Source organism: Triticum aestivum, chromosome 4B, assembly GCF_018294505.1.
Source record: "Triticum aestivum cultivar Chinese Spring chromosome 4B, IWGSC CS RefSeq v2.1, whole genome shotgun sequence".
NCBI lineage: Eukaryota > Viridiplantae > Streptophyta > Magnoliopsida > Poales > Poaceae > Triticum > Triticum aestivum.
Window position 1 is genome coordinate 664144674 of NC_057804.1, and position 14579 is coordinate 664159252.

General features: G+C 46.0%; 1 protein-coding gene and 1 pseudogene across 1 annotated transcript; one reads left to right on the top strand and one right to left on the bottom strand.

Moving 5' to 3' along the window:
• Positions 1-241: 241 nt before the first annotated feature.
• On the bottom strand, positions 242-1353 carry LOC123089772 (heat stress transcription factor C-2a-like; annotated as a pseudogene).
• Positions 1354-10809: 9456 nt separating this feature from the next.
• Positions 10810-12373, top strand: LOC123089773 (peroxidase 2). Its single transcript, XM_044511359.1, has 3 exons — positions 10810-11046; positions 11137-11313; positions 11507-12373. The coding sequence occupies exons 1-3, from the start codon at positions 10843-10845 to the stop codon at positions 12068-12070; spliced, it is 945 nt and encodes a 314-aa protein (XP_044367294.1). The 5' UTR covers positions 10810-10842; the 3' UTR covers positions 12071-12373.
• Positions 12374-14579: the final 2206 nt, after the last annotated feature.

Here is a 14579-nt window from a genome sequence, read left to right on the forward strand (position 1 = left end):
ATAAGCGACCACGTCTGTACAGCCAAATGCCACACAAGTCAGTCAGAAACGGTGTACATAGTGACGTTTTGGAAGAAGAGAAGCGGGGAATTTGACGCAGAAACGGTGCGTGATGCTACGACAGCGCAGGCTCCGAATTCCTTTTGGATGGACCAGGGGTATATAGAGACGTTTCTCGTGTTCGGACTTCCGCAAAGCTCGACGGGCAAGAAATAGCAAACATACAAAAATAGAGTGAACTGAATTGCAATTACCTCGTACAGTATAAGCGACCACGTCTGTACAGCCAAATGCCACACAAGTCAGTCAGTTAGTGGCACACCTCACTGACTGGTACTAGCGTCCAATCTATCTGCACGTGTCTAATTCTCTACACAGCCACAAAATACAGATGCCGAGCCAACGGACAGACAGCGCGCACGCACGCAGTCAGTAGCCGCTGTCGACGTGGAACTCCGCGTACGGCGGATGTCCGCCGCCGCCGCCGTCCGCCTGCCCGTCGCCTCCGGCGTAGTACAAGTCCACGCTCGGCTCCAGCACAAAGGCCTCCTCCATGTTCAGATTGCTGTGATTGTGGTACGACAGCCCGTCGACGGGCATCCTCTGTTCTTCCCTGCCGTCGAGAAGCAGCCGCGGCCTGTTGACCCGCGCGCCCTGGTCCTGGCCGCTGCCGGCGAGGCGGCGCAGCACGTCGGGGTCTCCGACGACCTTGAGGAGGAAGGCGAGCATCTGCTTGGGCCGGCGCTCCGTCTCCTGCACCCGGCGCCACATCGCCGCCACGCGCTCCTCCGTGGCCCTCTGCTCATTCCTCAGCCGGACCACCTCCATGGCCAGCGCCGTACTGCTGATGCCTTCATCCTCGTCGCCGTCCTCCTTGGCGCGCCTGCTGCCGCCGCCGCTGTGGCGCCGGACGATGCGGGGGAGGAGGTGCGTCTGGCCGCGGAGGAAGCAGGCGTGCGCGAACTGCCGAACTCCCAGCGGTCCGGGTGCACCTTGCGGAAGCCGTAGGTGTTGAGCTGCCGGACGAAATGGAGAAGTTGGCGTGCTTGAAGTGGGCCGGCAGCAGCGCCTGCGAGAAGGCGAAGGGGTCGGCCACGACGAAGCTGTTGCCGGCGGGCCCCCACGCGACGACGCCGTCGGTCGCCCGGTCGTCCACCATCCCGTAAGTCTTGGCCACGAACGGCGCCACCCCCACCCCCGCAGACGCACCAGACGAGCTTCCCGAGGAGGAGGAGGAGGACTCCATGCCGCTGACGCCGCCGCTCATCATGACGAGACGGCGAGAGGATGCTTTGCTTGCTGCTTGTAGTTTGGGGAACGAGCGGGGTGTCGTGCGGCGAGTGGATTGGAGGAACTGGGAGATGCTGTGTCGTGTCGAGCCGAGCTGCCGAGGTGTATATACGCAGGCCGCAGGGGACGTCGACAGGTGAGGGGCAACAGGTGGAGGGACGCGTGGCTGCGCACGCGGCGGCCGCTGGTGTACGCGGGATTGTCAGGCCGCTGAGTCGACATTGGAGCGGGGGGAAGGTGGCGATGCTTAAGTTGAAAACTGGTATCTGCTCTCCATTTGTTTACTCATCTCGACTCAACTCCTGATCTCTACCCTCTTTTAGAGCAATGCTACCTCTACTAAAAACGGGTTAACGAGCGGACACGCGGCAGTGCAAAGTTCGGCGGGACCCAACTGGGTAATTTACAAGCTACTATGTCACTGTCACATCAATCAGTCATGTAGCACTATATCTGGCCGCCGCCCCCTCCTCCTCCAAGAAAGAAAGTTAGGGTTCGTGCCGGCGCCGGCGCAGGTCCGCCTCGTCTCCGGTGGCCCTAGGGCCATGGAGGCGCGGTGGATCCTGGCAAGGGCCGGCGGGAGGGCTTCTTTTTTAGTCGTTTTTTTCAATCTTGTTAGGGTTTGTGTCCTACTCAGGAAGGCGAGACGGCGGCGGCTCCCTGAAGATGGAATAAAGGTCTCCCCGCCTAGCCCCCGTTTCGGCGGTGCGTCTAGCATCGTTGGTGGGCGTGTGGAGGTGTGTCTCCGGCAGATCTATCTTTGGTGGATTTGCTCGGATCTCGTTGTTGTTTGTCTACGTTCGTGTGCCTTCGGCTTGGATCCTTTCGATCTACGTTATTTTTCATCGGCGGCGGTTGCTGTTCTGGGGTGCTGGTCCTATGGGGCCTTAGCACGACGACTTTCCGACTGTCTACTACAACAAGTTGTGCCCGGCTCCGGCGATGGAGGGACGATGACGGCGGCGCGCCTTCGGCTCGCTTCGGTGCTTGTAGTCGTCGCTAGGTGGTCTATGATTCTGGATATAATTTTTATTTCTGGTATTCATTGTACTGCCATGATTGAAGATGAATAGATTGAAAGTTTTTCCGAAAAAAAATCAGTCATGTAGCACTAGTGTCGCACGCTGACCACTTTTTAGTGCATCTCCAACCGCCTCGACGGTGCATAATATCTTTACAGCGTCAAACTAGTTTTTTTACGCGCGCAAGCGATGAAAAAAACTTCAAGATGCAAAAAACATGGCGTTTAATTCGGCGGCCCCACCTACAGCAGCCGGCGCGCACAGTTCGGTGTCCCAAATTTGCAGCCTAGCAGCCTACGAGCACATCTATGCGATAAAGTTTTTTCGATGTGCATTCTATTTTACAGTGTCTGCTGGAACTTTGTTTTTTTGTCTCCAGCGCACAAAAACGATGGTTTTTAGCGCGTGAGGCTTTTTTTGGGCGCCTGTTGGAGATGCTCTCACCAAACGAACATGACCAAATCTCTGTAGATGTGCGAACCAACATCTAGTTGAATGCTTTTTTTTAATTGTAGTTGGATGGTTAGAAGGACGGCGGTATCCCATTTCATCGGGGTAGAACTTCTAAACGCTTTGCTGCTCACATTTTTTTGGTTTTACTTCAAGCCTTTCGATCATGTGCGTTTAGTGGGATGAGACTTCCCCGTTGACTATAAAAGCATTTGTAGGGACTTCGTCAATCTTAAAATGTTGTGTTGGCCCAGTCTCTCGAAGATGCTTATAGGGGTAGGGTGTGTTGCCTACGTTGATAGTGGTTAGCATGTGTGTGCGTATGTATGAGCTCGTGTGTCTACTGTGATCATACATATGCAGGGTTAGTGTGTGTTGAGTTGCCTGCCTTGATAGTGGTTAGTGGTTACGATGTTCTACTTTCTTCTTGATTCGTCAAGTTCTATCGTGAGTTGTTGTTTCCACTACACTTCAAACATGTTGAATAAATAAAATATATATTCAGATCTTTTGAAATGTTCTATTGTAGTGGTTTATCATGTTTGAGAGCATATCATGATGTTCCATTATGCATCGACACGCTTCAAGCTTAATATCACGATTTTATTAAACATTGACCCTTATAAAGTTTTATTAGGTTCGTGTTCTATAGTTCAGCAATATGTTTTATAGAGTTTTGCCATGTTTCAATTAAAATTTGTAAATCCGTCAAAATATATTCAATATTGAACTTGTTGTAAAGTCTTTTTTTTTTGCGGTAAAACTTTCAATCTATTCATCTTCAATCATGGCAGTACAACGAATACCAGAAATAAAAATTACATAGACCACCTAGCGACGACTACAAGCACCGAAGCGAGCCGAAGGCGCGCCGCCGTCATCGCCCCTCCATCGACGGAGCCGGGCACAACTTGTTGTAGTAGACAGTCGGGAAGTCGTCGTGCTAAGGCCTCATAGGACCAGCACCCCAGAACAGCAACCGCCGCCGATGAAAAATAACGTAGATCGGAAGGATCCAAACTGAAGACACACGAACGTAGACGAACAACGACGAGATCCGTGCAAATCCACCAAAGATAGATCTGCCGGAGACACACCTCCACACACCCACCAATGATGCTAGACGCACCGCCGGAACGGGGCCTAGGCGGGGAGACCTTTATTCCATCTTAAGAGAGCCGCCGCCGTCTCGCCTTCCTGAGTAGGACACAAACCCTAACAAGATTGAAAAGAACGACTAAACGGAGCCCTCCCGCCGGCCCTTGCCAGAATCCACCGCGCCTCCATGGCCCTAGGGCCACCGCAGACGAGGCGGACCTGCGCCGGCGCCGGCGAGAGGTACAAACCCTAACTTTCTTTCTTGGAGGAGGAGGAGGGGAAGGAGGAGGAGCCCTTATAAAGTCTCATTACCATGAACACAAATGTGCAAGCAGATCATAAATCCCACTTTATGTTCAATAGATATGAACATAGAATAAGATTTTTAATGCTTGTGGTTTTTAAAGGAGAGAATAGATGGATAAATGTGTTGTACAACTTCTAGGACAACGCACAACTCTGTACCATACACAACATGTATCTAAGAGTATAAAAATAACATAAATAGTATGAATAATCTTAGTGGGAAAGGTGACACTGATCCTCACAAAATGCATCAAAAGCCAAGTCATGCACGGTACCTCCCATGCATGGTAGAATACCGCTCTACAGGTTAATGGATTAAACCTGGGCATGGGCAACCCGGCCTGAAAAACCTGTCCCGGGTTGGGTCGGGCTTTGTCTTCGGGCTAGGATCGGGCCTGAAAATGCAGCACGTTGCGTATGTCGGGCTGGGCTCGGGCCTAGGGAATCAGGCAGTTTACATGGAGGCTTGACCCGGCCCGACTCAAAATTGCTCCACTGTGTCTCCTCGGGCCGGGCTCAGGCTTAAATATGCGATTTTTTGGCCGGGCCGGGCTCAAGCCTAGACTTTGCATGTTGGGCTTTGACAGGCCTGGCCGGGCCCGGCTCCTAGCTCTATAATGGATGGGTCACGAAAAGGAGCAGTTTGAGCTGCTAAGAGAATCTAAAGATATATGCCCAAATGGTTCAACCTTCGGATTAGCTTCCTCGCATGTGCGGTTGATGGGACCAACGTGTGGCCCGACAATTTTTCATCTACCATTGTCAACATGAATCGACCAAATAAAATGTGGTTCATCATAATGTATCTTAAGGTATAGTAAATTGGTGTTATATTGCACACTATTGCCTTACGATTATCAGTGCATCTTAAAGTTTAGTAAACTGGTGATATGTTCCACACTAATGCACATGCATTCTTAGATTTTCTCTTTCCTCGTTCCCTCCATAATAGTTTGTTGTATTTCGCACATTTCTTTGCTCATCTTATATTTATTCATATTTATAATTGCAAAATAGGTTAATCTTTATGTTTTGTTTGAACATTTAGGATAAGTGGAGAAATCTACGAAAGATGGCCCGATCGGGCCAGGTCGGCGTAGGGTTTGACTGTGTTGGTTTGACACTTCACCTGACTCATAAATTCAAATGTTCTTTCATGTTTGAATGAATAGTTAATTCAAAATTACAGGGGCTTGATCCTCACTCCCCACCTTATGTTATTTTTTGGGAGAGGGGGGGGGGCATAGGCCCCCACTCCCATTCATGCACGACATCGACGTTGAGTTCATGTGTTAATTGTTTTTCAAATACACGGTGAAACATTTTTTTGAATGATAGGAAACATTTTAAAAACCACACATACATTTTATAAAAACATATTTCTGAAACACCTGAATATTTATATGTATCGCACATTTTTTACATGGTTGGAAACAATTTCTTGAATTACATGAACATTTTTTACATTGCATAATTGTTTCCAAAAATGTCACATACAATTTTTCGAAGGACATTAGCATTTCTGAAAATAGCAGCTACATTTTTAATGGTATAAATATTTTATAAAGGCTGAGTGAATATATTTTTTGCACTGCATGGACATTTTTTTAAGTGTACGAGGAACATTTTAAAAAATAAACTAAATTAGTTTCACAATATGTGTATTTACAGAACACAAATATACATTTTTTCGAGCAGTACACAAATATAAGTAAAACAGACAAAAATTATGTGCATGACTTCAGCGTGATAAAACCACATGACTATTTGGCTGGCCCACTAACAGCTCCCTATAGGCGAGCCCGGCTTCCGTTGCTAAAGGCGAGACATATGCTTGACCCCGTATCTGGTCTCCAGCGAGTGGCACACTATTCTCAGCTATAAAAAGATATGTTCGGCTTGACCCATGAACAACGGCTCGTCGATAGTACCGAATTTCTCCCAGAAGGTGTCTGATCGCTAGTTAGTTTGTGCCTGCTTAGTGCTGGGGTTTTTTTTCTCTTATAATTATTCTGAAGTTTTTATAGTATATGTCTGAAAAAAAGTTTTATTTTAATAATTCTATAGAAAGTCTAGCATATATTAAGTATGTTTGCAGGGTATTAAAAAATGGTAATCATGTTTTCAAAAAGGGTTCATCATGTATTAAAAAGATTCCTCCAGTACTTAAAAAAGTTCATGGGGTATTTTAAATTTGATAGGATATTTACAAAATGTAAAATAAAATGTTCATCGTGTTTTTGCAGAAAATGTTAGATGCGTATTAAAAAAAGGCCATTGTCTTTGAAAAAACAAATTCCATCCTTCAAATAGAAAATGTCTGCGATAATTGTTCATTGTGTTTTAAAATACTTTAATCACGTAATAGAAAACTGTTCAACACATATTACCCTTTTCAAAAAAGGATCATACTCAAGAAATATTCATGGAAATGTAAAAAGTTCTCCACAGATTTTATTTATAAAAATGTTCATGGCATATGAGTATATATTCATACTCTATGACCAATAGGATTATTAAAGTCAATTGATTTGATGCTGAAAAAATGGAAAAATTAAAAATTACAAAGGAAACTGAGAATAAAATATAAAATGATCACCAAAACCGATAATAAAAACACATTAATTTTTTTTAGAAAGTAGGGCATAATTTTCCTAAAACCAGGCGGAAGATTCCCAAAACCGGCCAAAGATATGATCACTACATCCACCTTGCAAGAAGCGAGATATAGCTTTTTGGTTGCAACTATGTCTGGAAAAAAAGAGTGATCTATTCCATTTATGGCGTCTTGTGGTCAGAACTGTAGGCCCATAAGTCCTGCACCCATGAGGCCATCTCTTGCTATCTGCTGGTCACACAGATCATCCACTAGGTCGCCATGTGTGGCTTTTGGAGCTTCCGGTTTATGTATAATCTGTATTTCTAATGGAGCAGTTGGTCGTCTCGCTTTCAAGTTTTTTTTCGTCCCACCTACCATGGTTTTTTGTACCTCCTCCCACCTTCGCTGGTTTTTTTCGTAGATTTTTTTCGTCCCCTCCCCCCACTTCATCGGTTTATTTTCGTTTCACCCTCTCACACACGGAAAAAAACTGAACGGATCAGAACTTTCCATACTGACACAAATTATTTAGTAATGTCTTTATGTAAAAGAATCAATCACAATCAATCTCTAAAGATCAAATCTAAATTAATTAATCTTCATAACGTTTGTTTCCTTTCGAATCAGGTCCACAACTTTCCTTCCTTGTTTGGGGAGAAACTGTTTGGTAGCAGAGATTAGGAAGCTTCCTATGAGCGTAGTAATAGGAAGTGTTCTTTTTCTTGATGATTTGTTTCCATGCATGATGATAGTAAATTAGGCCAACATTCACCACTATTTATCAACATCATCAATCGTGTCCATTCCTACCAGTTTTAAGGGAATCCACTCGCTACGTCTTTTTTAAGGGGATCCGCTCGCTACATAGTTGTGGCACGTTATTTTCACAAGCAATTCCCCTAAAAAAACACAGGGCCCTACCTCGACTTCCCTACCTGCACGCCGCCGCCGCCGCCCACCGACCTCGCCGCCTCCCGGCGATCCCCTCCTCCCTCCCGCAGCTCGAACGACCCACTATTTTGGCCACGAGTACCGCCTGCCTCTTCGCCCATGCGTCGCCCCTCCTCTTCACCATAGCCACGAGCACCATCCGAGGCGGAGCCGCGGCGCTTCCACAGATGCGGCGGAGACACCATATCCAGTGGAGACGGCGGTGTAAATCTTCTCCCACTCTGCTCCTTCCCCTGGTTACCGGCCTACTCCACCTCCCCTCTGCTTCGTGTGGATCTGCTCATGTGCAACAGTAAACTTTATTTAGGTAGTACTATTCTTCTAGGCCTTTTTTTGTTACTTACAAATTAACTTTTTGAGCCAATGCTTACGGCATGAAGTATTACCTAGAGTTCCTTAATCAATCTGCTTGTCCATCGTTTCATTTGGTTCAATTACTATCAGCAAGAACACATTGTGAAACCGTTAGCTTATGAATGTGTGCTCTTCCTGCATGAAGTATGGGAGGTTTTTTTTCGTCCCACCTCCCATGGTTTTTTTGGTACCTCCTCCCACCTTCGCTGGGTTTTTTCGTAGATTTTTTTCGTCCCCTCCCCCCACTACATCGGTTTATTTTCGTGTCACCCTCTCACACAATGAAAGAAATCTGAACAGATCAGAACTTTCCATACTGGCGCAAGTTATTTAGTAATGTAGAATCAATCACGAACAATCTCTAAAGATCAAATCTAAATTAATTAACCTTACCTTAAATTGCTCAATCACATTAATTAGAAAACAAATAATTGATTTTCAGAAAAAATCGCTCAATCACATTAACCTTACCTTAACTCATGGATGGTAATCAATCTCCAAACAAAGGAAACAATACATCGAGGGAGCGGTAAATAAACTCCCTTTCTTATGACATGTATATGATCTTCCCTTCCCTCTCCGTTGTCGAGCGTTCTTAATTCTCGAGGCCCATGCTTGGGCTACGTCACTGGGGCGTGACGGTGCCGGAGGACAAGAACGGCGAGGCCGGGTGCCGCAGCACCGCGCTGGCCGCGGCCGGTGAAGGGGGCGAAGAAGGGCGGCTTCCCTGGCCCTGGGAGTTGGTGCGGTGGAAGCGGCACTTGAAGGACCCGGCGTGGGTGGCCGGCGCGCAGACACACTTGGAAGCGGGCCACATCCTCCGCGTATTCTTGGAGCTGTGGCTAGCCGATTTACATGAAATTAATTCCCTTAGTTGTGGTGGCAAATATAATACACATAATCCATATTGTTATGCACTAGCGTGTGTGTGAAATAGATTGATTATGGTCCCGTACCCAATAATATGGATATGTGTGTGTATGTGTGTGTGTGTGTGTTAGAGAGAGGGGGAGAGAGAGAGTGAGGAAAAGGGAGGCAGAGAGTGTGTGTGAGGAGTTGATGGTAAAAAATGTCGTCAATGTCATTTGATATGTATGAGAATATTAGTATTGAACTCTTAAAGTTAATGTGGCCTCATTCCAACGCACGGGTGTTCTTCTAGTACTCGATTAATATGCTTGTGGGAGGTGCCGTGTATCGCATGTAGCGAGCTATACTCTCGCATTGCTCCCGCGCATGCTTTACATAGGCTTGGCCCAACGAGTATGGGCAGAGCTAGAGCGCGATCACCTTTTCTCTTTACTATTCCGGTCAGTTTGAATTTAATTAAAATAGTGAATAAGAAAAGGTTCATGAATTGGAAAAGGAATTCAATTTGGAGAATATTTGCGTTTTGTTTTTGCAAAATTGAGAAATTTAATGAAATTGGAAAATTCATTAATTTGAAAATTGTTCAGTGAAAAATGTTCATGGATTCGGGAAAAGTATAATATATATATAAATGTGGCCATATTTTATAAAATTGTCCAGTGAACAAAATTTGGAGGAGATTCAGTGAAAAACGTTCGTATAATAGTAAATCTGTGCGGGAAATGTCCATGAATGTGAGAAACGTTCGTGTATTTGAAAAACGGGAAAAGGAGAAAAAGGAAAAACAGAAAATAAAAAAAGGAAAGAAAAGGCAGGATAACCGGTGCATACATCAGACGTTGGGTAATCATATGATATGGATCATCGGATACATTGAATGCTGAATGACGCGTTTGTAATGGTCGTCTAAGACGTTGAAGCGACCATGTATATTCCATTCCAGGTCCGTGCGCTGTGTGAATGATATACACACCCGTGCACGCACGACGCATAGTACATTATGCAACACTTGGTCAAATATAATATAGAGAGGTTTTTGTTTTTTGAAAAAATAATACTATAAAGAAGTTGACTTTTTTTTCGAGAAAACTTTCAATCTATTCATCTTCAATCATGGATACAACGAATGCTAGAAATAATAAAAATTACATCCAGATTCGTAAACCACCTAGCGACGATTACAAGCACTGAAGCGAGCCGAAGGCGCGCCGCTGTCATCGCCCCTCCCGCGCCGGAGCCGGGCAAACCTTGTTGTAGTTGACAGTCGGGAAGTCGTCGTGCTAAGGCCCCATAAAACCAACGCACCAGAACAGCAACCGCCGTTGACGAAGAGTGTAGATCAGAAGGATCTAACCTGAAGACACAGGAACATATACGAACGACGAACAGATCCGAAAATACCTTAAACTAATCTGGACTATTTTTTTCCCTTGCAAAACAAGGAAACAAAAAGAGTATGTATTCCCTCCGTCCAAAAATACTTGTCATCAAAATGGATAGAAAGGGATGTATGCGGAACTAAAATACGTCTAGATACATCTCCTTTATTCATTTTCATGACAAGTATTTCCGAACGGAGGGAATAGTTTTTGAATTTCGTTGACTTGAGTGCCATCTATGCATGATACAGCGACCCGTGCACGTACTTGGCAAAACATGTCTACTTGCTACTATCCAAGTTAATTAACTCCCTGCAAAACATGTCTAGTCTAATTAATTTAACTCTATGCATAATAGTACATCCGTGCACGATGTCGATCAAACAGCTAGCTAGCAGTAGGTGGAACGCCACAAAAATCCCAGGAATGGCTGTATATATATCTGCAACGGAATGCAGGCCATTACATTACATCCGCGTCCACCACAGAATCAAGTAGTGCTTCTTCCATAGAGGCCATCGTCATGGCGTCTTCATCTCTATCAGTGGCGCTGCTCCTTCTCTGCCTGGCCGCGGCGGCGTCGGCGCAGCTGTCCCCGACGTTCTACGACGCGTCGTGCCCCGGGGCGCTGGCCACCATCAAGAGCGGCGTGGCGGCCGCCGTGAGCAGCGACCCCCGCATGGCCGCGTCGCTGCTCCGGCTGCACTTCCACGACTGCTTCGTCCAAGCAAGTCCTTCACACACTACTTGTTATTGCTCGGGCCGGTTTCATTTGCTGAACACCAGCGGTTAACCGTGCCTGGCTACGTACATGCAGGGCTGCGACGCGTCCGTTCTGCTGGCCGGCAACGAGCGGAACGCATTCGGGAACGTGGGATCACTGCGGGGCTTCGACGTCATCGACAAAATCAAGGCGACTGTGGAGCAGTCGTGCAAGCGCATCGTCTCCTGCGCCGACATCCTCGCCGTCGCCGCTCGCGATTCCGTCGTCGCGGTAAGAACTAATAAGAGGCTCTTCGACCCCCTTAATTAACCGGAAACGTCATTGTGCCGACGTTCGCTGGAAGAGCATGGAAAATCGAACGTTTTCATGGCAATTTATGTTGTCACAAAGATGACAATTTTTTTTAGCAAGCACGGCAAATCCTGGCAAATAATAATCGGTTTTACTTTCCTCGTGCATGCAGGTGGGAGGGCCGTCGTGGACGGTCTCTCTGGGGAGGAGGGACTCCGACACGGCTAGCGAGGCATTGGCCAACCGCGACCTGCCTGCCCCATCGCTCGCCGTCACCGACCTCATCACCCGCTTTGCCGCGAAGGGGCTCAACCTCACTGATATGGTTGCCCTCTCTGGTGCGCACACCATTGGGCAGGCGCAGTGCAAGAACTTCAGGACCAGGCTCTACAACGAGGCCAACATTGATCCGGACTTTGCGATGTTGCGCAACGCCAGCTGCCCTCAGGCTACCGGCTCTGGCGACGGCAATCTGGCCCCGCTGGACTCGATGACCCCGAACATGTTTGACAACACCTACTTCCTCAACCTCCAACTCAACAAGGGGCTCCTGCACTCCGACCAGGTGCTCTACACCCTTGTCGGCGGTGCCACCGAAGACATCGTTGATGGCTTCGCATCTAACCAGGATGCGTTCAACAACGTCTTTGCCGCGGCCATGGTGAAGATGGGAAACATCAGCCCCTTGATTTTCCCACAGGGTCAGGTTAGGCGCATTTGCTCCAAGGCGACCTAAGAATCGCCGGCCGGCCATTTGCCCCGAAATGATAGCCTCGACCATGCATCAACCTGCTGCTTTGAGATCCGGATTAACCACAGTTTTTATCCATAAAATGAGCCATCCATGTCTTAGCATCACCTTGTAGTGCCACATACCCCATTATTTCTTTCCTTTGTCGGTCCCTATTGTAATTTTTTGGATCCCATTATTCTTCAATTTGTTTCCCTTCAATACTTTGAATTATTCATAATCTATTCACATTTTGTGTGTGTAAACGGTTCTGTCGGTTTTTTATACGATTTCATAATTTTCTTGAGACAATACTTCAGTTTCACATGTTTCATATCTGTTCCAACACACATATTTACCTTCATTCAATTGAAATTAAGAGTTTAATTAAAAATTCTATCAAGATATAAAAAAGAGTCGTCCCATCTCCGGGTTGTTGGGAGAAAGACAACACCCACTCGACATCTCCTCATGAGTTATCATCACGACTTTTGAGCAGTGCTATAGTTTGGAAGATTATAAGATTTCTATCTTTCCAAAATCCTCACATAGCGTATATGATCGAACCACTAACATACGTTTCCTTTTTAGGAGAGACCAATCCGCGACAGGTTGCTTGCATCACTCACTGCAATCCAGTAAAGGGCCCGGGCCTAGCACGCAGGGAACGGCAGCAGGCTCAATTCAGCGAGGAATATTTTATTCACCTCTACACCGTGGTTTATTATAATAAAAACGTTTACAAATTTGGAAATATTTTAAATTAATTTTATTTCTGGCATATAAAAATTTCCACAAATTAAATTTATTTAATACAAAAGTTTTCACGAATTAAAAAATCTAAATTTGAAAAACAATGAATTTAAAACTATTCAAGAAAAAATGATCTTGAATACAAAAACTGTTCATTTTTTAAAAAAGTTACGAATTAAAAAAATACTCATAAAAGTGAAAGTTTGTGAGATAAAAAATAGTTCGTGAATTTTTAAAAATTTCATGATTTGTTTTCAAGTTTTTTTATGAACTTTAAAAAGTTCAGGAATTTGAAAATAGTCATTGATTCAAAGAAGTTTCACCAATTCAAGAAAAATCAGGGATTTGTAATATGTTCATGAATTTAAAAATGTTCACTAGTTCAAAAAAATGTTCGTGAGTTTGAAATTGTTCATGAATTTTAAAAAATATTCACTAATTACAAAAAAGTACATGAATTCAAAAAGGAGAAAATGTCGAAAAACACAACAGAGTGATAAAAACAGAATAAAAAAAGCTCAAAAGCTTCTGGAAATTTCCGAAAATCACTCGCAGGAAAATTCTCGGTAGGGCATGATGGGCCGACTGGTAGCAAGCGCTTGCAGGCGACGGCGCGCAAGTGCTTGCACTGGGTGACGCATATTATTTGTGCAGTTTTAGTCGGGTGTTTGCCCCTCAAAGAAAAAGTTACTCAGGCACATATACTGGCCCAGCTCCAAACAACCCTGCTCAGAAAGTAAAAGCTTCATTTCTCGAATATATCTATGCGGAAAAATAATTTTTTTTAGAACGAAGACGCTAGAGGCGTCTGGCTTTAAATTAATAAAGCCCAGAATAGGCAGCTTAACCAACCAAATCAATCTTACAGAATGAAACGAAGAGCACAGAGCTCAGGCCAAACTGACGCAGCGAGTTATAAGGTTCTAAATGGCCAAAAGAGCGAGAGGGTTACATGGCACACGGGCCAATCATCGAGCGTGCAGGCTCTCGCACAACCAAAAGGGCTACTCCCAAGGAGTAGCAGCAGGCTCCCTAGCCATCTCGTACATGTGGCGCAGACGGTCCTGAGCTTGTTGCATCTGATCAGCATCCTTGCGTCTCGCCAACGGACTCCACTGCTGCATGAAAAGGTTGCATTCGAAGATGATATTAGCCGGGTGAGTCGGGAAGACCCTTTCAATAGCAATTTTATTCTTGGTAAGCCACATCGCCCAGAACAGGGCCCCTACGCAAGACCACAACACACGTTTACTACTCCCATGGACCGAGTTCAGGATACGCGCGAAATCGCTGGACGACCGCGGGTCCCAGGCTACGCCCGTCGCGGTTCGGACAACACTCCATGCAAACCTCGCCAACGGGCATTGGAAGAAGACGTGGTTCACGTCTTCGACCATGTTACAGAGCGCACACAAGTCTGACACCGACCCCCGCCTTTTGGCGACATTACCTGAGGTGGGTAGTCTGTTTCTGAACAGTTGCCAGAAGAACACCTTGATTTTCAGCGGGAGTCTCGACTTCCAGAGCCCGTTTGCCGTTGGCAAGGTGGGCCCCTGGCAAAGCTTGCGGTACAATGACTTGACCGAGAACTTGCCGGACGCATTGAGGGCTCAGGTCACCATGCATGTCCGCGATCGTGGACAACGTTGTCTAGCCGATGAGCTGATACAACGCCTCGAGGCTTTCCAACTCTAGAGCGTTGAGCTCGCGTCGGAAGTAGACCGCAGGAAGGGATGATGTCAGGGCCGAAGCCACCGTTAGG

Bases quoted from the DNA above. Each gene is read 5' to 3' on its own strand.
- LOC123089773 (XM_044511359.1), top strand. From the start codon at position 10,843: ATGGCGTCTTCATCTCTATCAGTGGCGCTGCTCCTTCTCTGCCTGGCC. The intron at 11,047-11,136 runs GCAAGTCCTTCA...ACGTACATGCAG, and splicing joins TCCACGACTGCTTCGTCCAA to GGCTGCGACGCGTCCGTTCT. The intron at 11,314-11,506 runs GTAAGAACTAAT...TCGTGCATGCAG, and splicing joins CTCGCGATTCCGTCGTCGCG to GTGGGAGGGCCGTCGTGGAC.